The sequence below is a fragment of the Spea bombifrons genome, chromosome 2 (assembly GCF_027358695.1).
Source record: "Spea bombifrons isolate aSpeBom1 chromosome 2, aSpeBom1.2.pri, whole genome shotgun sequence".
Lineage (NCBI taxonomy): Eukaryota > Metazoa > Chordata > Amphibia > Anura > Pelobatidae > Spea > Spea bombifrons.
In genome coordinates, this window is record NC_071088.1 from 25,431,348 (window position 1) to 25,457,540 (window position 26,193).

Below are 26,193 nucleotides of genomic sequence, written 5' to 3' on the forward strand. Positions count from 1 at the left end.
GGTACCTGTTGCTCCATACTGAAGATGGGTAGTAAAACAGAAGGAGCTTCATGAGCCAACTCTGACAGTAACATATTATGGACAAAGTTGTGTTAGATCAAAGAAAAATTACCAGTTTCCCAAACCCTCTCAAACCGGGTGCACCCATTCACTGGTATAAAAAAAAGGAGTGCAGGTACGTTGTCACTTTTATTTCTGCTGGACACATACACATTTTACATTTTGCTGCAAGGTCCCAACTGAACTACACGTTCTTCAAACCTTTTAAATGCACAGTACGAAATTAAATATATATACTTTTTCAAAATATAATTCTTTAAATCATTTTTTTTAAAAAATGTAATTACATTTAATATAATGTTTTCATGTAGCTGCCTATCAGAATTTTTTACATATATATATTTTAGCTTTGGTATTCTCTACAATCTACTAGACAAACACCCTGACTCCCTATTCCATTGCCTGTGATAAGGATAAAATAGAATGGCTCAGTGTTAAACACTCTGGCTAATAAAAGTCTATGGAGGGATGGACTTTGTTAGCCTTGCCATAGACAACAACGGCATATACAGGTCAGCAGATGAAGGGAGTTTATTGAAACAAAATGATATAAAACCAGGCTATCTTCAAAGTATTTGGTTTTCTATGGGATTTCCCCTTAACCACTGCTAATCCACCACAGATATAATCTTTCAGAATATAGCAAACCTCTATGTATAAAGTTCTGTGACATTTACGATCAACATGTCATCCCTGCTGTCTTGATTTGTGTGATTTTTATTCCTCTCAATCAGCTTAATCTTTTTTCTTAAGTGATAGTGGAGAAACTGAGGTGAGTTTAAAGGAGAAAGAAGAATACAATATGGTACAATGTTGTATGCATATAGTTTCTTTAGTTTCTGAACTGTCAAACCTCCATAAACTACATGCATACAACATTTTATGCATGTAGCTTCTGGAGGTTTAACAGTTCAGTAAATAAAGGTAATACAGGATTAAAAAGACAGCAGCGATGGCATTGCAATTGAGGTAAGCAATTAAATCCATAGGTCTTTATAGAAATTCTATCAAAGTACTTTAAAATGTATATTTGCTTACTTCCAAGAAATGTCAATATCACTCAGTACTAAAAGAAAACTTGCTTACCTGCACTGTCCTCCAATTTTCCAATAGTCTCGATCTGTTCTACTAAGTCATTGGAATTCCATTGACTCATTCCAATCAGGATGGCATTTTTTCCTTCAACTACTTCTTCTGCAATGTAGAAAACAAAATAATGGATACAATAGTTAATAAATTCAGAGCTCTTACATTGAAAACAAATGGTTATTAATGTGTGGAGTAAGTAGCTTGGAGGAAGCCCACAAGCTTGGGCCTGCAATTCCTCTTACTGTATCAAACAACCGAAAATTATTTTGCGGTACACTTCTGTGTACATGCCAGTTTATATAGAGAAGGTGTAACTGTAGTGTAACTGTAGTTACTTACCAGTACCTAATAATATTTCATATATCACCTTTATGAAGATACGTTGCTACATTTGAAAAATAACATTTTTGAGAATGTACCAACTAGGACAGAATAAAGGGGAGCAAACTGGATAAAGAAATGGGTCAGTTCCTTTTAGTCACAACTATATCGTGAGGGTGATTAAAAAAACCTATGATTCACTTGCCAGCAAATCATAACAATCATTTACTGTGTTCCCCGACCAAGAAGTTGTTCAAAAAATGTTAACTACACTTGAATTGTCTATAGCCACAGAGATTATAAACTGGTGATTTAGCAATTTGTCTAGTAGGTGGTATCATTGTAATAAGTTTGGGGTGTACTTTATAATGACTCCCCATGTACTTCTATCTTCTATCTTCTTACTACATCAACTGAGCTCCCCAGCTGTTCCTAGCGAGCCAAGGTGAATCTTGGGAGACTGTGATTAGACAATATGAAGAGTTTAAAGTAGAAATAACCAGCTGATGTGTTGAATGAAAGTTCCAAATGCTTTTCAGTGCTCTCCCAGTCAGACGCAGTGTGAGGCAATGAAAAATATAGACACTTTCATCATTATCACAAATATACTAAAGCTTGTTATTGATTTCTCTATGTGCTTTCTGTGTGCAATAGGCAACAGCGGAACTACTTCTTCATTGACCTCGAGCTAAGAATGACACTTCCCAAACATATGGTGGAATGCAGTATAGCTTTTGCCACTGATCCACATAACAGACACGAAAATAGGCTAGTAAATTAATTAAGAGAATGGAAGCATTGAATTATGATGAGCATTTGGCAAAACTGTGTTTATCTGAACAAACGAAACCCCAGAAAGAATCTATGGTTAAATTATGGTCAAATATATAGCTCAGTACAGGACATTTGGTGGAACTGTTGACTTCATGGACTCTCATGAGTTTTAAGAGGCCGTCCTCTAAGACTAAGTGAGGGGCCGTAGAACGCTGGAATTACTTTGTACTCATGAATAATCATGAATTTTCTATGCAACAATATTGGTGCCTTGCTTTAATGTTTTTCTGTTGCAACTTTTTAAATCCAAGACTTGTTTAGTAAACATTAACTTGTTGTTTGGTTTACAATGACTTGAAATTGACACACGACATGAGTGAAAAGACTGGTTGTCTGATACAATGATACAAGTACCAAACCTTTGAATGTGCAATATGAATACACTAAACCTTAAGCAGATGTCAGATTGCTGCAGACAGAGAAGTCAAGACATTTTGGTATTTTTAACACAGCCCAGCTACTGCAGATGTGAACGCTGCTATTGTCAAGGACTTCAGGTTACCATGGTGACATTTCAAAGCTATATAATGGATGCCCATGCAGTGCGAGGCTGCTTTGATTCAAAAGAAGATGGTCAATAGCAAATCTATTAATAGATGCATGTTATTAGGACAAACATTGGCATTGAGTGCATTGGTGTAAAATTCAGAAGTGTCATGAGTCCTGAGATAAGATGTCCCATTCCTTCTACATTCTTTGCTCAGTCGTCTTGACACATACTGGCATAGCATTTCTTTTTCATATTTTGTGATTTGTGGTATTTTTTATTAAATGTTAAGAATTGATTTCATCATATGAGGTAAATACATGAAATAGCACTCCAGAGGTTATCATCAGTGTCATAATCTGCCCTATGCAAACTAGGTCTAGGGGCAAATTGGGGGAGGTAGCATTTCATATGCTGGTGTTCTGTGCGAAGAAGAAGCAGATAGAGGAAGGACAGGCTTCCTTTGAAACAGTAGGATAAGGAGGTGCTTCACTTGGTCAGGCTTATGACAGCAGGCTCTTTAAATATGTATGACCAAAAGTATGTGGACACCTGACCATCCCACCTCTATGAGCTTGTTGGACATCTCATTCCAAAATCATAGACACTAATGTGGAGAAGGCTCCCTCTTTGGAGCTATAACAGCCTACACTCTTCTGCAGAGGCTTTCCACAAGATGTTATAGTATGTCTGGGATTTGGGCCAGTTCAGCAAAAAGACCATTTGTGAGGTCAATAAAACAAACTTAGGATGTACCTAGTACATCCTAATGTATGTTTTGTTTATATTTGTTGTTCCCTTAATTTAATACAATGTCGCTGCATCTGCTGGCCCAGATTTAATCACCCATACTAATACACTGTGTTTTAACAAGAATATTGCTTTATTGCAGTCTTTAATCAGTCAACATTAGTATGCATGCTTAACAGCAGAAAGAATGTCTCTTATCTTGCCTGGAGATGTTAGGCGGTTTCAATGAAGCATCACATGCTCAAAAAATATCAAAGGTTTTTTGATTATCCTAGGCTGCTTTTGGTAGAATGACATGATTAAGGTGTCAAATGTACAGTAGATAGTACAGTAATGTCATGTATACCTCCAAAGTGCCCTGCTTTAGAATGGTCCCAAAGCCCTTTGTCCCTCTGTCCTCATACGATGTCCCTTTTCTTGGAGCTTAACATATTTGAGGGTATGGGTGTATCGCAATGTCATACAGTACACTAAATGTGTATAGTAACAGTAGAACATGTGTTAACAAATTAATTTGTGTAGCCAAAACATACTTATTACTCATCTAAATGCCTATTCCTCCTTTGCCATGTTATTTATTATAATTTTGTGTTTATTATGCCCTAATATATTCCACGGTACTGTATAATTTAAATATGAAATGTTAACATACACAAAACAAAGATGCTCATGAAAGATCTAGCTTTATGGTATTTTTATACAAAGTTCCAGGCAAATGAGATCATTAAAAATATACCACTTTAAGTCCTATAGGGCAATTATAGAAAGTATGGAAATAAGCCACAGTAATAAGCATCCTGACTGATCTCAAGCAGACTAACAGGCAATCACAAAAAATTGGCATGTATATATATATATATATATATATATATATATATATACATACAGCAGCGTACCTAAAAGGGTACGGTCCACTCCTGGTGCCACTCAACAGGGGGGTGCTGGGTCGGCCGCCTAACACAGCCCCACTGCTTACTACCGTGTCGCCCATGCACTGTGCGAGAAAACTCTTTTCCCACCCAGGTTTCTGCTCCCCTGGGCGGGGAAAGAGTTTCAGCACACAGCGTGCGGGCACCACAGCAGTAAGCTGCATGCCCACGTTAGGTGGCCGTCAGACCACATAGATGTCTGCGCTGCCCCAGTGATGCTCGGCCGGCCCCCGAACCAGTGAAATCTGCAAGAGAGGTAAGGGGGTGCGGGAGACTAAATGGGTGAATGAATGAGTGAACGAATGAGTAAAGCGAGTAAGTGTTTAGGTGGCACAGGCAGGCTATTTTAAGGGCAGTGGTGGCACAGGCAGGCTGTTTTAGGGACAGCGGTGGCACAGGCAGGTTGTTTTAGGTGTATGGGGGGGTACCTTGCAGGTGGAAATTCAGTGTACCGAAAAACGGGTCAAAAACAAACCAAAAAATTTGTCCGACTCCTTTTTCGCCCATTTGCACAGCTCTAAAAAATGGGCACACTAGATGTGCTTAATGGTTCTTATATTCTGTCAAATTATATGTCTCTATGAAATCTTCAAGTTCAACTTTTAGTTATAATGTTGGTTCTTTCACACACAAGGGCTGTTTCCTATCATTTCTGTAAGATTTTTTTAGTTATTACAGAATTGTGGACAGATATCAATGTGCTGACATGACTAACTCATAACAATAATAATTGTACCTATTTGAACTATTTTTTCTTCTTGCTCATATCAAGTTATTGTTTTTGATCCCCATGGGAAAAACTAGGCTATCCTCTTTCCCCACTCCAATCACTTTTTCACTGAAGGTTCATTGCATACAATATATCAATGTCCACAAGCGCAAGGGAGGTTATTCCCTTTTTTCTTACCAAGGACAGGATATTGCTGTTCAAGGCTACACTAATGATTGTGAATTTAAACCTATATGAGCAGATGTTTGAGGATCAGAAGTCTTAGGGGTATTTTTGTGAAAAAAACCTATAACTAAGTATTTATATATTACACTATTTTTAAGAAAGAATATATTGAAATTGTAAAAGTGTTGGATCAAGAATAGGAAGGTTAGGTAGAAGGGTTGAATTTGATGGACTTAGGTCTTTTTTAAACCTTATGAACTATGTAACTATATAAAATTAGGGTCTTCTTCTCCTTCTGTAGTAATGTCTTAAGTTTATTGTCAAGTTTCACTGTCCACCTATTGGAATAGCCCACTGGTAGTCTATAAACAATTGTAATTTACTAGAACTGAGATTTCTGTTTGGCTTCAAACAATGAAGAGCAGCTTCTCTCCATTGGTTGATACTAGAGGAGCCCCTGCCGGCCACAAATAGAGTCGCTCTTAGGAACCAAAGCCATTGTTCTCTCAGGCCAAGTTGCTCAGAGTGGTTGTCTCATACGCAAACAACAGTTCCTGGCAACTTGCCCTGGCAGAAACAGGGATTTTAGTCCCTGTTGGCAAATGGCAGGGCAAGGTACGCCTCGGAGCACCATGATTTTAAAGGTCCGTAAGAGTGACTCTATTGGTCGCCAGCAGGGGACTCCTCTAGAATTAACCAATGAATGGCAGCTGCTCTTCATTGGTTGATGCCAGATGAGCCTTCTTTTCCTTCTGTACCGGAATGTCTTAACATGTATTAATATTATTCTTATGTTTGCATATTGTCAATTGCAATATTATTGTTAATTTTCACTCTTCCATATTGTAACAGTGCTACAGAATCTGTTGCTGCACTTAAAATAAAATGTAATGTAATTTTAATCTCTTAATGTACAAATGATTTTAAAAAAAACATGGTGTGCAAGTTAACTTTCTACTAATAATGCTATAACAAGGAAATTGTTGTTCTCTTGTAATTCCAAAGATAATCTCATTACTTTCTTTAATACACTCACCTCGGGCATCAAAGAACTCATCATCAGAGCTGTCTACTGAGTCATTCACAATTTTCTGCAGGTGCCACTGTGCCCCACTAAACCTGCGTGATGCCCCTAGAAGAAAGCAATAACGTATGTTATGAATGCCACGCTGAATAAACAAGGGATAAAAGCAGTAGAACACTGAATTAAGTGAGCAACAGAAAGGCATGAATCAAAACCTCTCGATGAATCATTTTCTATCAATTCTCAAGCAAGAAGCAAATGCTGCGGCTTGCTCAATAACGTTTAATGTGTCCTATAAGGTATTTTGGTAGGTACATACACAGTAAGTGTTTAATAAATCAAATGATATTTAAGGTATAGTTCAGTCTCCTGATAAGCAGGTCCTTCAAAAAAAGAACTGATGTTTGTCCTAAACAGTGTTCGAACCACATAGCTACCAGCAGTCCTGAATACGATTGAACAGTCCCAACAACATGATGTTTTGTAAAGTGACTGATTTCCTGTTTATTGTGACTACCCATTCAATGTCTAACGATTCAGTGTCATTGAAAAGTTGTTATATGTGTAATGGTTACATTTCTATTTTTTTATATGTTTATGCATTTTTTAGCACTGATTACAAGGTTTTGCTTTCAAACTAAGTGTTCCACTTTTGAACATGCCTTACATTAGTTTTGCAGTGTGGGGCACACAAGGTATAGCAGCAGCTGGGCCGCCACGAACCCAAGGGCCCAACAGCCCAACTCCCCTTACATTCCATTCTCCCACCGAAGGCAAAATTTTTTAATCTTTTTTTCTTAATAGCTGCAGATTTTATATTTTTTTTCTGAACTAACTAATAAAGCAGCTGCCATTAAAAAAGAATAAGACGATGCTTAATAATAAAAAAAAAGATAATGAAACTCACATTTAAAGCTGATAATTTGATATCTTGTCCAATACTTAAATCAAGTAACTAGACCAAAAACAGGAACCGTGCAAGCGCATATTGAAAAGGTCAGTACACCTTTGTCCTTCTGATCCAACATTTGCCCTACTATTTAAAAAAGCAATTTTTTTCTGTAAAGATAACAGATAAAACAATGATGGCTTTGTATAAAAAAATGCTCTTCTGTGTAATTGCCACAGCAACTAAAGTTGCATTGTTTACTATGGTGATTAGACCACTTTGCAGTAGAATTGCTTTTTAAGCATAATTCCCAATATATTTAATATTTCCTAATTACTTTAAAACACAATGGAATCATGTTTAAATATTCTTAAATAGCATTGCAAATCAGTGATATCTGTACCACCTGCTGGGTTGATACAGAAAGCACCCCTGGACAGGTATGTATGACTGGGGATAGAGTTAACAGAATTGAGTGACAGCAGACATTTGGCCCGTCTAGTATACCTTTTTGTTCCTGCTGTATTTTCTGTTCCGTAATTTCAGCATTCTAAATAGTTTTGAGAACCATTGAGTTATACAAATTACTTCTAGATGTTTTCTACACAGCTCGGAATCTGTCTCTCGTTATTATGGCATGGCCAAGCATTTATTATAGTATTCAAAAATGAAACAAAGTAGTTGCATAGTGATATTTGCAAATCCTAAACATCTCATAATTAAGGATACTTTACTTATTTAATCCAAAAAAATTCTTATGTGACCATATCAAGAGAAAATACTTATAAAATATTACAGGACTATAAAATTATTTACAGTATCCATATTGAAGGGGCCAGTGCCATATATCAAAAAGCATATTAGTGATTTTTCTATATAGCAATGTTGTCAGATAAGATTTAAATAGATTTTCTTGGCGGAGCAAAAGAGATAAAAAGATCTCGATGTAAGAGATTTGTGATGAAAACAACGTTCAAGAAGGCATACATTTATGAAATTTGACACATGTATTGATCTAAAAAGGATTTGACTATGTTAAAGGCTGTGATAGAAATTCTAGATCCCTTTATATACAGGAATGGGTAGGCGAAAGCCCATAATACATGGATGGATATTTGTTTTATGCATTCTCATTGTCCTTTGTATGTTATATTTTTATATATGATAATCCTTTTTGACCAAGCTGTTTCATAGGCAGATAGTTGTATTTTACCCTCAGCAGAAACCACGATATAACAAAAACTACTTATCTTATCAGACTGTAGCAAAGTGAGCAATACTATGTGTCTCCACTCCTCTGGGCTATTTGACCTATTAAATGGTGGTCTGTGCATTAAAACTAACTGTGCATTAATATAATATTAAATTGACTCTGATGCAACAAGCACAATATGGGTTGCTAGTAGGTAGTTGAATCAAAAGATAGGTTTAGTAGATGTATTGAGAGAGCAGGACACTGCACATTGCGGCAAAGTCATTGTTCTTCTACATACAATTTAGTGAACAAACGAAGTGGAAGAGAGATCTGTGCGTTTAGAAGCACAGATCCCATTATTCCACCATGAAAGTCCAGCTGGAAGTACAGAGTAAATTTAACAAAATGGACCTCCCTCTTGTGTTAATTCAAAGTTGCCAGCGCTTCCTGGTGCTTGTGTCACTTGACATTGAGGACCCCAACGTAATTAGGTTTAGCCTCCGCTGTGGGGAAAATTGCCTTAAGAACTCCGTCATATGTGTTTTAGCTGTTGACCTCCCTATCCATTGTTTGCTTTGGAGGTCTCATCAGGAATCTCTGATTCAAGAACACTTTCAAAAATAAATCAAGCCAAACCGTGTAATGGTTGGTATTGACTTGGCTGTTTGTGCTGCACAATCTATCTGTGTTGTTAAGCCATTTGGATTGATGGATGCCAGAAACCGCTACATTTAGTGCTGTTTTATTTGACAAATAAAGCTAGTAGAGGAAACTGAAATGAAGTTTGTGATGAAAGAGAAAGATCAGAAGATGCCTGTATAATGTTTCAAAGGTACAAAAAGCACATATTAATTATGAGGCTATCGTGTAAATTCCAAGTAGTAGTCACCGTACAGAGCGTATAATTGAAATGAATAATAATTGTGTGTTCATTAAACAGATATAATCCTTGTGTCCAATGAAAAAGACAAATATAGATCAAAACATTTCAGTTTAAGGCACAGTTCAAAGCGGTATTAGGATGAAAACAATATCTTCCCCCTCAAACCCTACAGGCAAACTATTCAGATATATGAGATAATGTTTCTGTTTATGTCTCTTAAAGATACAGGGATCCTCAATACAGATAAGGACCAATCTCCTGCATCAGTGGTATATTTATCTGAGATGCTTCCTGACCAAAGGAAAGCGTACCTAGCTGCCCCCCTATGACTCCTTCAGTAGGATCTTCTGTTCTTCTCTGCACAAGGGATATTATTAATGTGCGTGTTGGCTAACAACAGATGTCCATAGTGTAAACTGGCTGGTAACAAGGGAAAACGCTGATCTCCCCAACCATTCTATGGGGCAGTGGCTCACCAGGAAGGATGATAACCACTTGACGAGGCCTAGGGCAATGAATGTCAAAATATGTCATTACTAATAACCCAGTAGTGCTATCTTCTCCCATTAATGTGACACAGGTGAGGCACATATACAAAAAGTATAGTCAACATCTACATCAACTACTACTGTTGAATTCCCATGATGCAACTATCACTTGGCTGACCACAATTGTCAAACACAATGTCATTGGTTCATGGGATGCACAGTAGATACTCTTCATTCTCAGATGCGTATAAGATATTAGTTCTGATTAAAGATAGGTAGGTGCAGTTCCAATTTACTAAAAGCCAGTGTTGATGATCGGCTGACACTATGGTTCTTGGGCAACCTGGCAAGGCTAGCAGTTAAAGTCCTCAGTTAGGAGGAGCCATATTAGTTAAGTATTCTAAATGCAAAGTAACAGAATGTTGCAGAACCTTTTAGTTCCTTTTTTTGGTGTAACAGTATTTTGTATTTTGAAGTGTTTTTGAGTCTTTCCTTTATCAAGCATTTTTTTTTTTTAAAAAAAAAGCATTTCTCTTTTGACTTGACATGGAAGACTCCTGAAAGCTTGTCTTTATAAAATACCGTTAGTCCAATAAAAAAAGGTATTACAAGATTCCGCAACATCTTGTTACTTTGCATCCAGTGAAGGACCTTGTGTTCATGGGATATTATTTTTAGAAAAGCAGTCCTACTAACAGTGACTAGAACAACTATACAGTGACTGGTTGCTTGTCACCAGGACAAGACAATTTCTGGCAGTCTGTCTGCTGTAAACAATAATTTATGTGATTCTCGGACAGCCAAATGGTTGTCTGAATCAGAGTCCGTAGCATGTGCAGTTCCAAAAATGCAGGAGCCCTGCTTATCACTGTTTTTACTAGAACAATGTGGTTTCTGGTAGATAAAAAGCTGCATCTTTACGGTTTTAGTAAAGTGCAATCACAGCAGATATGTTTGCTCCCTTTAAGCTCATCACTTAGTTGGCAATATGTATATCTGTCCTAGTTATAAGAAGCTTCCCAGTTACATGTACAGTAGAGTAAGCTTCAACATTCCAGTAATAGCCTTCCAGCAGCAGTAATGCAATACTTTTCCTCAATCTGCGCTGACTGTAAAGCCGAGGTTTATACTCTGTAATCTCCTTTTAATGATAGCCATGTGGATGAAGCTAGATTAATTTTGGTATGCTTAACTGACCCCCACAATGGAATACTAAACTGCAAATATACAGCTGCTATTAGAGCTAGGTAAATCACATTAATAAATAATTGGATATTCAAATATATGTGTTTTTAATATACCATATTTGCCCGGTTATAAGACAAGGTTTTTACAGAGCAAATGCTCTGAAAAATAATCATTGTCTTTTATTTGATTTCACATTCTAATCAGACCTCAAATAGAGGTCTGACTATAAGACTAAGATCCAGATTCCCCGTAGCGCTGCAGGGGACCTGGATCCTCCTCTCTGGCAGCCGGTGGAGGTATGTGCGATGTGCGCAGACAACCTCCGCTGCTGCCGACACTTCCTCTGGGGCTTCTATGACGAAGCACCGGCGTCACATGACCTTCCGGGACTCATTCATAGAAGCCACGGCGGAAGTGCTGGCAGCAGCAGCGGAGGTTTTCTCAATCATTGTTTTTTTTTAAATATGAAAAATATATATAATTTTTCTAGTAAAACTTTTTTCTTATAGGGTCAAAATTTTTTCTCTAAATTAATATTCAAATTTTGGGGGATTGTCTTATAATCAGGGTCGTATTATAATCAAGCAAATATGGTAAAATGCCAATTTATATGATCAAAAGTATTTGGACATGTGACCATCACAGCTATATGAGCTTGCTGGATCTGCCATTCCAAAGCCATAAATGTTAATATGGAGTTGCCAAGTTCCCAGGTATGGTCAGCATGGGCATCCTGACTGGTCTGCTGCTATGCAGCCCCATACACAACAGACTGTGATGCACTGTGGATTTCAGCAATTTTTGCTACAGTTGGATTTCACCACATGGGCCAGACTTCGCCCTCCATGTGCATCAATGAGCCTTGGCCACCTGTGACCTTGTCGCCACTTCACCGCTTTTCTTTCGTTCTAATACTTTTGATAGGCACTGCAGACTGAGAACATCCCACAAGAGCTGCCCTTGTCAAAGTCACTCACTTGCCCATTTTTCCTGCTTCTAACACATCAACTTTGAGCATGAAATTTCACTTGCTGCCTAATATATCCCACCCACATAATGTTATGGCTGATTGGTATATATATATATATATATATATATATATATATATATATATGTATATATATATATATATATATATATATATATATATATACATATATATATATATATATATATTAGACTTTGTACAAATTGCAAATCCGCAGGTCCTTTCACTCACACTCTCTCACTCACGCTCTCTAAAAATGTCCCTACCTTCTCTGCCAACGACTTCCACTTCTTGTTCTTCCTCTTTTGTCTTTTCTCATTCATCTTATCTCTTTCATCTTCTGTTTTCTATCTTCGTGACTAAATGTGCTGCCATTTTGATCCAAAGTGAACTTCTGCCAAAATCACTGCACTTTTGATTACATCCTATTCCCTTATTGGGGATCTGGAGAGAGGATGTCACTGAAAGTGCCATCAATTTGCTGGAAGTTCAACTTAGGGCAAAATTATGGAGCTTTCAATGACGTCCTCTCCCCTTATTGGAGGATTGGAGAAGAGGATATTACCGGAATTTTGGAGGAAGTTTGCACTGCTTACATCTTAGGGCTATATGATAAAATAAACATTCACATATTTGCTTTAGTGCCATGTCCTAAAGATAGCCTGTATTTTTCTTGTGTATCCTCCTTTTGTTCTGCGTGCATGTATTCTTGTCCTCTGCTTCTGTTTACCATGTCTACTTGGCACACCTGTTCCACCAGACCAGAGCACGGATCTTGCAGGTATGTCTTACATTTATTGTTGTCTCTGTACTAGAAGGCTTCTGCTGTGTACCCCTCTGCATACTGGACTCCCTCTCTTTGACAACAGACCCCGAGTTGTAACACCATCACAAAATCTTTAATAGAAGTGGTTGAAAAAGGTTGGCTCTAATAATTAATCTTGTAAAAAATATTACTTACCATAGTGTTAACATATTTTGCAAGAGTCATCTGTATTCAAATAGATATATTAGCTGTGATATACTAGTGAGAGTAATATTGACAAAGACAGTCAGATGTAACTAGATTAGAGCATGAAAGTGTGCCTGTTGATGTGCTTTTTTTCCTCAAACCCTGAATTATGCAACAAAAACACTGAGACTAAGGAGTAAACCATTATGGTTCCTGGGTATGGCTCGTATATATAACCAAAGCTGGACAAAATACTCATGAGAAGTCCACCATGTCCAGTACTATAACTATACTGTCATGATTCTTCTAAGAAACAGAACTGCACACATTTTTTTTGTAAAAAAAGACATTGAACATTTTTCATCTAATGAAGGACAACATCTTCAATTTACTTAAAGAATATCTTTAAAAAGTGATAATTCAAATATAATTCACGTCATACTCTCAAGAGTAACAAGGATCTGATTGCTATTGAATCTGCAGACACTCTAAGGGTCCTTCACCCTTCATGACATTGCTAAGCTCCATCTTATTGATATTCGTTAGACAATTCCAATTTTGTCAGGATTTTGATTTAACATGACCATAACCTCCTTGAGCTCCGAGACATTGTAATTAATTCTAAACACAAAGCAGATCATCCTTTGGGAAAGAAGCATTATTGAAATTGAACAACCACGTTTAACATTTTGATATGTTGATTTGAAAAAAAGTCAAAAGCATAAATAGAAAACTATAGGAAAGATTCCTCATTTCAGTTTGTCTTTGATCCTCTGATGTCCTTGTCATGTTAACCCTTTAAGGCTAAGGATTCATGAGGGTATGTTTGAGTTGGGGAGAGGGACACTATTGCATTTCTGGGGAGGCTCCTTACCTGCCTGCCCAGTCCCTGCTTATGGGCTCATTGACCGAGGATGACCGAGAAACCCAGTCTGGTCTGCAGGAACCAGACTCCCATGGACTAGCTGGCTATGGGGGCTCTACAAGGTAAGAACCGTAGTGATGCCGGCCGACAATTGAAACTGTGTTGCTACGGACATCCTTAGACCCACCATGTAGCTCTTTTGAGGATACATTAAGCACGTGGTGGGCAACACTCGGGAACCCTGGTTTTACTACCAATATATAGGACCGGGGTTTACCCAGCCGCGGCTATGGAACACTGGCACGGTTACTGCGTGGACTGTTCCCGGGGATGTTTCTGACACTGTCGCTCAGGGTCCTGACGTCAGATCACGTTGCTTTTTGGATGATAACATTTTCAGACCCTGAGCTCTCCATTGGTACCCCAGAATTGACGCCGCTCCCTCGGGATCACCCCGAAATAGTGACTCTTTTTCAGGTGGGCATTGCTGGCCATAGAACTGTATGGTGGTGCCAGGTATCTGGTGGTTGATGGGATTATACCTTTAATCCTATCATGTTTGCTATATATATATGTGTGCTGTCCTCAATAAAGAGAGTTCTGTTTTACCCCTACACTAAGTCTCGGCTAGTGCTTGGGGGAATATAAAGGGCTTATCCCTTGAGCAATTGAGCTGTCAGCGGCAAAGAAGATCTCTACGACAGAGATACTCAGTCCGAGTCGTCACAGTCCTTCTTTGTATCAGAATGTTCTACAGCCCTAAAAGTGACACTACTCTGCACATAAACAGCAGAAAATGTATTTTTAAATTGTGTAAATAAAAAAAATACTAAATTACATAAATAGCAATAGGTCACAAAGAACATATTAAGTAAAGCTCTGTCTAATGTTGGGGTCATCTCATCAAGCTAGTAACAAGCCAAGCCAGACTTACCAGCAACATAAGAATTACTTAACGAGATAATGTAATTAAATCAGCTTGATTTTGAGAACCACTTTTGAGAGCCCGGGTCAAGCGAAGCTTTGGCCTTGATCCAATGCCTGCTTCCCCAGCTATAGTTAATAATAATACTATTACAGTGTCATATATACAAAGGAGAATTATCACTTAGTACGTGGCAAAATCATATTCTTTTAAACGTTCAAAAGGAGAGCTTTTACAAATTGTCATGGTTTCATGTTGGAGAACAGAATACTGTCCTATGAGACTTGTGCATTCGTATTCGGGCGAACATGAAAACGAACACGATGGGTGCGTTTGCATTGTTCAGCCCGAATACCGAAGAAATGAACAAGGCGGCGGCAAAACGTATACGAAGACAAAGACACACAACACGAAGAATCTTCATGTTCATCTTCGTTTACTAATCTCCCTGGTCCCTTCCCCATCTAGCCTACCTTATCTACGCAGCATCGCAGGGGTTAATGGGAGCGGAAATCCATAGGTTCACTGTCAGGAGTTAAAGGGCCATGCAAACAACTCTATTGATCACCTGCAGGGCCCTCCTCTCACATCAACCAATTGCCAGAAGAAGCCCCTGCAGGCGACCAATAGACTCACTCGCACGGCCCTTTAACTCCTGAAAGCACAATTTGGCCTGGGTCTCCCAGCTCCAAGAGTTAAAGGTCTGTACCAGCGACTCTACTGGTTGATAGCCCCTGCCGGCGACCAATAGAGTTGCTCGTACGCACATTTAAAATCCTTGCGCCAAAGCTGCTGTGTAGTGCGTACCGGGTTAACCCCGTATTAACCCCTTCTACAAAAAATGGCAAAAAACGAAGAAAAAAAATGAACACGAAGAATGTACACGAATATTCACCCGAACCAAACACAGGAAAACACAGGAGACTATTCGTGGAATACGAAGATTTTTTCCCTCACGAAGACGAACACAAAGACGACGAGTTGGCCGACATCCAAGTCTACTTTTTACCTATACAAGAAATTCTAATAGATAGTTAGGTTTTGTGTGACTGTTACTATAGTAAATCCCACTGCAAAAACACCAATGCAGCTGTTCCCCATAATTTGTTTGTTCCTCATTAATCACTTTAGAATTTCAGAAGGCATATGTCCTATTATGTTTTTTTTCTTTTTCTTTACTACACTTTACTTGGTTGTAATCTCTCCTGGGTGCATAGCTCTGAGCTTTATTAGCAGAGAGCTTTAAGCTTCTCCCTGGACTTCAGCGACAGGTGGTCACCGAATTACCGTTCTATATATAGCTTCTCTTGAATGCAGACAGCTTTTAAATTGGTGTTTAAATCAGGCTCGGATTCTTTGTGGATAATATTCCAACACTACCTTAGCTAATTTCCGTTCGAAAAATCTGTATACATTATCGGTTACATTCAAAGTTATAAGTGTAACCATATGTTTTTAAAATGTACATAGTTTAAATTAAAAAAAATTACACCTGCAGTCTCTTCTGTAACGTATTCAAAATCCAGCAATTTCTGCAGAGCAAATCTGTGTTATAGCGCCTGAAATGTTTTGCAGTCAGACTGCAAAACAAAATAATAAATTATGAATGGATTTCTAAAAATATACTCAAATATAATAGAACAGCTTCAACCTCACTGCAACTCCAATATGCATCATTCAGGAAAGTAGGCAGAAAGCGACAGTGCGTAGACCCATCCTTTTAGTAGAACTCGACAGAAAAATCAATATGTGATGTCTAGAATCTGTCTCCACAACACATAGCTTTGGGCTGCCGATAATGCTCTATGCATGGGTATGTGAGCACATTAGGACAGACGCTTAGTTCCTTTGTACAGTCAGAAGGGGAATTATCCCTGAGTGTGTAGCAAGTTCATATTATTTTATACGTTCAAATGGAGAGCCTATAAAAATAAATGTCATGGTTTTATGTTGGAGGTCAGAAGACTGAGGGATAATTCCATTTGTATCAATAAACAAACGTGTTATGGTTTCTACTGTGTTCTGGCAAATTTTGGTGCTCCCTAATGCTGTAACATTTTTATATACAGTACATAAAGAAGTTATGGATATTTGAAGTGCAGGGATATCAAAATCCAGGCCTTGAGAGCTACTAACAGACAAGAAGATTTTAGATATAGTTTGTGCTTGGTCAAAAAAATTACAATTGATTAAAATCGCTTCTGTACAAGTAATCATATACAAAATTTCTGGTCTGTTTGTGGCCCTCATGACCTGGAGTTCAACACTCCTTGTGCAGCGATGAGAAACAAGATCTGCGTCTCCATGGTTTCACCTGCTTTTTTGCCTGTCCTAAAATGACCTTTAGATTGGATCAAAAAACTGATCCTTATAACTATGATTCTTATAATCTAATAATTGACCTGCTATTTTGAGGATGAGATGTAAATGGAATGGCATCCAATGTAGGGATTAAACATATATTAAATATATATATTTTTTAACTTCATTATGTATGGGGTATGATCTATAGACACATTAAATCAGACCACTAGAATGTATTGATGTAAACCATCAGTTTCTGATAATAAACATTGTACAAGTTGTGATCCTATAACAGACTAAACAAATACCTTAAAATTATTGATTTTAAGTTTTATTGCTGTAAGATAAAATATCATGTAGAACAAAATGTAATTAACCATTTGTAATTCAATAATTTGGGAGAATCGGGTCTGAATACTTTTTGGCCTGCCAGTGTTACACTAATTAATTTGCAGTCAACAATTCTGATTGCACATATCATTAAGCAATATCTGCAGGAAACCATTGATTGCACAAAGAAGCCCTCTGGAACAACACCAGTTCACCAACCCTGCTTAAATACATCATGAAAAGAATAGTAATAGATTCAGGGAAAAATGTTGAGCCAAATACACTAAATCTAAAAAAAAATGCCCAAATTACATAAAAAACAGATGAAACAAAAATATATAGGGTAATGCGCAAATATTGGTACGACTACAACCAATGTGTGCAAGAAGGGGCACAAAACACAAACTTCACAATTGTCTCCAAATTAAACTATAGTATACACATAATACCAAAATAAAGATTAACTAATATGGTAACCTTGTATGATGGTTCAGAGCATTAAGGTAGATATCCAGGATCACTCAAAAAGATATATGAAAAACATAAATATAGTGCAGTATGTACACGGAAGTACATTGGAAAAGACTGCAGACGGAGAGTTTACAACAATGTGTTTCTACACTGGAGTAGCAGCTTTTGCAGTCGGGCCTATGCAGGGCATTTTATTGGTTAAAGGTCCCTGGAGGGGTATTGGAAGATGTCCTGAGCTGTATGGTGGATCCTTCCATGATCTTCGTAAGGGCATATTGATGCCATCTATACTGTAAGGGGCTTTCTTTACCTTTAGTTGCCATTACTATATTTTGGTACATACTGTACTATATTAGTTTTATTTGTTTTATGTGTTTCATATATCTTTGTGAGTGATCCTGCATATCTACCTGATCATACACGTTTATCTTTATTTTGACTTATCACATTATATTAGGTGCGTGAACACTACTACGTAAGTTTGATTAACTACTATATAAAAACCATTTTTTTGTTTGTTGGGTGCTGAGCACGGACGGTTTTGCAATTTGTGTGTTTCATACAGTGAAGGAAAAAATGATATGACCCCCCTGCTGATTTTGCCCACTGACAAAGATCAGTCTATCATGTTAATGGTAGGTTTATTTGAACAGTGAGAGACAGAAAAACAACAAAACATTCCAGAATAACGTATTTTAAATAAGTTATAAATTGATTTGCATTTTACTCAGTGAAATAAGTATTTGATCCCCTATCAATCAGCAAGATGTCTGGCTCCCAGGTGTCTTTTATACAGGTAACAAGCTGAGATTAGGAGCACTCTCTTAAAGGGAGTGCTCCTAATATCAGCTTGAAGCAATCAATCAGATTCCAAACTCTCCACCATGGCCAAGACCAAACAGCTGTCCAAGGATGTCAGGGACAAGATTGTAGACCTACACAAGGCTGAAATGGGCTACAAGACCATCGCAAAGCAGCTTGGTGAGAAGGTGACGTATTTGGAGGAGGAGGATTGCTGCCTACGACCCTAAGAACACCATCCCCACCATCAAACATGGAGGTGGACACATTACGCTTTGGGGGTGTTTTTCTGCTAAGGGGACAAGACAACATAAACGCATCAAAGGGACGATGGATGGGGCCATGTACTGTCAAATCTTAGGTGAGAACCTAATTTCCTCAGCCAAGGCATTGAAAATGGGTCGTGGATGGGTATTCCAGCATGACAATGACCCAGAACACACGGCCAAGGCACAAAGGAGTAGCTCAAGAAGAAGCACATTAAGGTCCTGGAGTGGCCTAGCCAGTCTCCAGACCTTAATCCCATAGAAAATCTGTGGAGAGAGCTGATGGTTCGAGTTGCCAAACGTCAGAATCTTCTTCTGATTGCATTATCCGCACAACCTCTACAACAAAAGTGTCTCCCTGTGACTACTGCAAATGTTGGGAGGTATTTAGTAAAAGACATCCATTTTAATACAGAGCATGTCTTCCCCTTTAAATATGGCTAAATACTTCCTCTCCAAGTCAACAAGCTACAGGTACAATTTATCTCTTTTCTCATACTTGACAGCTATTTTACTATATCAGACTCTGGGTGAAGTCACATGTGAAAATATTGAGGCCAGCATATTGTCATTGAAACTGTCACATGGTTCACAAAGTAGAAACAATACCACTCTTCTCTACATAAATTCTACAGGTCAATCGCTTAGCTGCACTCAAAGCAGAAAAATATGGCTCATATATGTCACTTTATGAAATGAGTGAATGCAGCATGTTCTACTACGAGGCACTATAGGATAGAATGCATTTTGTACAATCTAGTTACCTTTCACACAATGAACTGATTTCTATATTGAAAAATATGTTTAATGTTCAATGTTGACCACTCTCCGATATGTTTGTTTATACACTGGAATCAGGATCTACATGAAGGACACTATAGGAACAATATAATTTCTCTAGAATCTATCTATCTATCCTGATATTTAGTGAGACTCACTTGGTTCAATAAATATGACGTATGCATAGTCAGATCAGTGAGATTTCTTTAAAGTCATACAAAGTGTCCAACAGAACAGAACAGCAACAAATAACTTCACCCGTAAGCAGTAAAGGTGGATCCCATATAGGATCTCTTTAAAGTTACCAGACTGATTAAATTATGCAAAATGCTAACTCTCTCTATGAGACTGAAGGTTGAAACTGCAACTCCCCTGTAAACGCTAACATTAGTGAATAAATACCACACCTTTGGACACCACTGAGGAACCTGCCTTTTCTAAGGATGGACGGTCTTGGATTGTGCCCTAAGGCAAGTAGATCATCTGCAACTTTAAATACAGTAAATTACTGAATAGAGGCAGGCATAATGGTAGCCACAGTTTAATCTACTCTGTAAATAACTGAGGTCCACTTTAGGATCTACACCAGCTCTAGGGAGAGCTGAGAATCACTATTTATTGGTCTAAGGCTTTAAAAGGAGGGTCAGAGAGCATGTTACCCTCTTTCCGCTTTCCTGGATCATGTCATAGCTCAGGCCTTTAACACCCACCCTCCCCGTTAGGGGTTTAGGGAGGGTGTTTTTCTCTTTTTTAGTATTGTCATAGTGGCGGTGATCTCCCTGGCCAGCACCATTTGTGAGCCTGGTGCTCACCCAAATGGCTTGGGGAGGCATGTCCTGAAGATGGCTGATGGCATTGGATGAACTAGGACTCTTTTTTTCTGTGCGTGGAGTAACCGCCTACCATGTAAGAAGGTTCAATAGCTAGCAGGTTGTTTTAGGTTATGTTATGTTATGTCATGTGGGTGTTTCGCTGGTCATGGGGGTTATGAATAAAGCTGAACCCACACTACCCACACTAATTTGGCTCTTTCGTCCTTATTTGCCCATGGCTAGGACTACGTGGGGTTACAAGGCTATAGGCCTAAGCAGTCAAGCAATTAAACAAACATTAATCCTAAGATTGGAGAGCGACTTCTACAAAGAAAAGTGAAAAGAAAAAAAAATTGTGCAAAGTGAAAAAATGTAATTTAAGTGTCCAGGTTTCAAAACGTTATACTCTGGGGAAGAAAGGTATTTGTCATTTTAATGAAGCACAATGATTCGGAACGGCGCTGTGTACAAAGAAGCTGAGATTCACGGAAAAGTTTATGAAAGGATTTGCTGAAAAAGAACATTAATAATGTTTGGCATACAGTGACCAAAAATTGAAAAATGAATGTCTAATGTAATAATGATAAAAAAGGCTTTTTTCCCAATATTTTCTCTACGTATTGGAGTACTCAAAGTCCTAATTTAAGTGTCCTCATTATGCTATGTTCTACTTTAATGTTTTTTGGTTTTTTTCTTTCTTCTCAAGTTTGCTTTTGGATAAAATAGAGACATAAACATGTTTGTGACCTTTCAATTCCTTTATGCACTCATTTTAGTGAACTCCTCCAAAACCATTTACTGCGGCTTAATGAGAGAATGGAAAATCATCTAAAATATGACTACATAATACATAACATGCATTAAATAAATTTTCATTTTGTTTTTTCCACGTTCAATTTCGGGCAACAGATTTCGTTTTCCCACCGTTTGACGGAAACAACATTCAGGCAGCATTCCCAAAGGTGAAGGTCCCTGACACCTTCTGGACTCACCATTTACCTACTGCAGCCCCATCTTAAGATTTAGGAAGCGATTCAGGCTCAATTTTGCACTGCAGGACCGCCACCAGCAAAAGGTGTTGAGTATGTTGCCTGTCACAGGGAAAGCCCTCTCGTTTTGGACATTGGTGGCTGGGCACAAAAGCAGCATCTTGACCACTAAGGAGACTCAGTGGAGGGTCAGTAGTAAGAGGTAGTGTCATTTCTTCTAGGTCAAGCCTCTGCTCAAATGGTTGATGCTCTGGTGTATCTGGTGCTGCTGCTTTGCATGAGTGAAAGGGACTAGTAATTGGACATGTGGGTGGCACTACTGCCACTGCTACTCGAAATGTCCAACTCCTGCATCTCTCCCTCCCTTAGCATGCCTTTATTATGCTACATTTCACACACCCTACAGACAAGCATGTCCCTTCAAGTTTTAAGATTATTTTTAAGGGCCAACTTTCTCTTAACCCTTGAGACACAATGGGTGGCCAGCATGTAGTCTGGGGTGTCCATGATGGCTCGCATGTGACCTGTCAGATCCTCTATTAGCATTTTGATCAGGGTCTCAATCTCAACATGTAATCTGTCACCCAGAAAAAAACCTCAATATTTTTTAGGAAGTCAATGCAATTTTGTTTAGGGAAGAAGGGGGATGGCTTGAACCAAAGTTGCAGTGCCACAGCTTAAATAATCTGTCATATCCCTAAACTACTTCAGAATTGCCACCACCTGACCCGTTTGTTTCACTGGGGACCCTCCTCGTTATCTGAGGTTCATGGGAACACATGAAATTGGCAAAAAAAGTTCTACTGTCCATCTATTTGAAGAAAATACCTCTGTCCAGTTTCAGAGACCAAACCCTAAGTGCAAAACAGCATCTTTTAACCAACAATTTCATATACATTTCTTTTTACTCTGTTTTTGTTGACGCAAACACCAGCCGTTATTAAGAAGTAAAAATCTCCAGAGGTTAACGATACATAAAACATTTGTTTAACAGAAATGTTGTTACGTGGCTGGGCTTCATTAAAGCTTATCAGCTTTTTTTGTGAAATGTTTCCTTTTACAAAGATCTCATCAGGGAAGAATGTTTGTCTTGAAGAACAAACAAGAAGGAACATATATTTTGGTCTCTAAATAGTAAAAAAATAATAATGTGAAAATAATGTGATCACACAATCAAATCTCTGAATCTGACTTTGGGACATGATATGATAGAGAAATAGTTTCATTGGAATCAATCCTCCGGTTTGGTGGAAAAATGCTTATTTCTTCCAAGAACACTGCAATCAATGGCTTCTACAAAAATCTTTTATTTTCTTATTACATCCACATTATGTAAGAAGATAACGCTGTTTTATGATATATGGTACCCTAGGGGAATGAATATAGTGTAGAAACGTTTGACAACTGTCAAGTGTTACACAAAAAAGATAAAGTAATTGTAAAACCTATTTTGGTTTACGTAAGGTAACTCAAGAGAGTAATTTTGATGCCATTCCATCGCTGATAATATTCCCTTGCCTGTTTATGCTCCGGATTATAAAATCCCCAGGGATATCAACATCTGACAACTGATTTCTCCCGGGCAACGGCAGCTTGGGGAAAAGGGTTTGAATTTAACTGAACATGTGTTAAAAGAGGTAAAGACATCTAGACCGATTACTCAGCATAACCCATCTTTATCAAGAAATGCATGCAGATGTCAGCATTGCTGTATAAAACTAAGATAAATGATTAGAAGGGTCCTGATTGTATATAGCGATAGAATAATAGGAAGTACCTGACATGCTGTTATAGCTTATACATGAGATACGAGTCACAGCTGCTAGAGTGCCTAACTGCAGCACAATAAGAAAAATCATCCTGGCCCTTCCACATGACAATATACAGATTTTAGCGTGAGTGGCAGAACAAAATAAGAGACTGGTAGAAAAGACAATAACGCTGAGTAGCTCCGTGCAATCCGCAAAGGTTATAAGCCTACAGGGCCCAAATAGATGGAAACGCAATACATATATTAAACATTGTTGCAGGAAATAAACCTGCAATAAAGTATTTGGAACTAAGATTGGTGATGTGACTTGGCATGGTGTTTCAAGGAGTGTTGCACTGCAGTTAAAATATACAAATATTTTGCCTTGGTTTTTGGCACGTTGCTTTTCTGTTTCAACCAGAAATTAATAAGGAATGAAAATATAATTGGCTGCATTCTAACAGCGAGTATTATGGTTTGCTGTCTCGCCAGATAAAACTTCAAGACCTAAAGGTTTCGTCTTAAGACATGGGAAGAGACCTGTGAGGTACTGAAAACATTTGTTATTCTATATTGGCACATTCATCACTAACATCTGCAGTGGGAACGTTACATTAAATTCTCAAACCTTTAAGAACAATGCATTCAGTAATGAGCAGGATAGATGGTCTGAATGGTCCTTAACTGCTGTTGAATTTCTATGTTTCAATAAACTGTATCATTTCTTTATTTTTATGAGGTTTTTTTTTTTTTTTGTTAGTTGGATTTATTTTTCTTTTTTTCTTTGTTCGCGCCTTTAACTCCCTTAGGATGTGCTATTACATCCTAAGGGAAGTGTCCACCACCACACATCGCTGGCTGTGTGCTGATAGATGAAGTGAAGAAGCGCTCAGCACCAATGAATACCTCAACACGCATCTGGAAGCTCACCCTGTTCACCCTGCTGGGATCTCTGATTACTGCCCCCTGCTGCCTCATCACAGGTACTGTGAGAAAGTGACATGAAAAAAAATAAAAATGTTTTAAAACTGTCAGGTTACAAAAGAGGTTCCTGATGTTTATAAAGGGATAGCCAGTAAAAACAAAAAAGAAATAGCAAAAATAAAGTACTAAGAAAGTGAAAGAAGCAAAAAATATATAAAGAAGAACTCTGAAATCCTTAAAATGTATGTAACTTTACATTGTTTTCTTTGCTGACTCAATAAAAGGTATCAACTTTGACTACTGAGTATATACATGAAGTGAGTACTTCCATTTTTCAAAATGGATTATAAGCATTTAACATGACACTAAGGCAGAGGTACATCTTTAATTATTGTCATTATTTCATGTGCATTCTTTATATATAAGTTGTCTTTTTTAATTAATAAAATAATGTGTCATGCCAAGAATAGGGCTCATAAGGTAAGAACAGGTGTATCACACTATGACTTACATACAAAACATCTATCCATCTGCTTTCCTACAATTGCCAACAAACCTACAATGCTACAGTACTGTATTGAAGGTGTTGTTTAGCTTGATTTGTGACGGGCGGTATGTGACTAATATTTAAAGAAGGGATGGGGTCAAACCTAGAGGAGGTAGTGGTCAGTGGCAATTGACAGGCTTCGTAGTGTCTCCTCCACCAACAGGAGTCTCAAGCTCTCAACTGCTTTAGTACTATTTTTTCTATTCATTTTATACATGGTGATGTTTCTCCAGTCACATAAATCTATAGAATTAATTTTAACAAAAGGTTTGGCAGTGGTGTAACAATAAGAGTCGTGGGATTGTAGGGGCAGCAGCTACATCCAGTCCCAAAATCAAAAGGGTTCAGCTGCACCCATTGCAATCCATGTCCAATGTGATCTACTGTGGAGCCCAGAGACTTAAACCTCTACTAGCACGTGTTTCATTCGTCGCCAGGAAAGGTTATGGTGCAGGAAGCAGAAGAAAAGGGATCTATCTGGTGGGCTTAGAACTTAACACTCCGGAGTGGATCACTAGACACTGAAAGCCCTCTACTCAATTTGTCAGAAATGAAGGGCTCTGGGTAATGAGCAGGGGTAAGGGGAAGTATTTCAAGGCAATGGACTGTTACAAAAGACCCCTAAGGTTTTGGTATTTATTATTTCCTATTAAGGTGATGATAATCATGCTTCGCTTTCACAGAGCAAAGCCGTGATGCCAACTCACTGAAACTGAAAAACAGTTTCTGCAGCCGAACAAAAGGGAAAAACAACCTGGCTGGAAGATGTGAGAAAAATGAAGTCAATTAAAACAAAACAAGCCGTGTATGTGACAGACTCACCTTCACCTCCTATCAAAACACCCGCATCACATCTTGTTTCCTTGACAACAGGTGTAATAGCCAGTAATATTTCCATTCTCTCACAGAGGAGCAATTTTGGTTTTAAAGACAAGCTGGAAATATTAGGAACAATTAGATAATCGCGCTCTCTTTTTCTAAACAAGGCAGAGGTGTCATTGTTCTGAAAAGAGAATATTAAACAGGATCTCAATATCTTGGTATGATGCACCCCAGAATGTGCTGTATAAACCTTAATGCGTATCCGTTCACTGCTTTGTTGTCAAATACTGCTATAGGACATATAGAAATAAGCTATAAGAATAAGATGTTAACCCTTTTGACCCAAGATGCAAGAGAATCACAAACAAAGGTATCAGAGATGGCAAGGAACCAACTGGTAAAATCACTGTAGAAATAACCAATATCTCATAATAATATTCTAATAGAAAGCATAATGGGTTATTTTTACATAAATCGGGTCTATTTTTTCCCTGAAATTGTATTTCAACACAGTTTTGCACAATGCCTTTGTAAAGATGACTATATCACATAGAATTTGATGGCAGATAAAAACCATTCAGCTCATCTATGCTGCCTGTTAAACCTGCCGTTAGATACCAAAAAAAGTGCGCTAT

At 38.0% G+C, this 26,193-nt stretch overlaps 1 protein-coding gene across 1 annotated transcript in view; it reads right to left on the reverse strand.

The window, feature by feature from the left end:
* Nucleotides 1–739: 739 nt before the first annotated feature.
* LOC128474806 (membrane-associated phosphatidylinositol transfer protein 3-like) overlaps nucleotides 740–26,193 on the reverse strand; it is a 114,889-nt gene continuing 89,435 nt past the window's right edge. The window contains exons 2-3 of the mRNA XM_053457205.1: nucleotides 6,402–6,497; nucleotides 740–1,254 (exon numbers count right to left, since the gene is read on the reverse strand). Of these exons, the coding sequence (XP_053313180.1) occupies nucleotides 1,127–1,254; nucleotides 6,402–6,497 (224 nt within the window). The 3' untranslated portion in view covers nucleotides 740–1,126. The remainder of the gene's footprint in view (nucleotides 1,255–6,401; nucleotides 6,498–26,193) is intronic.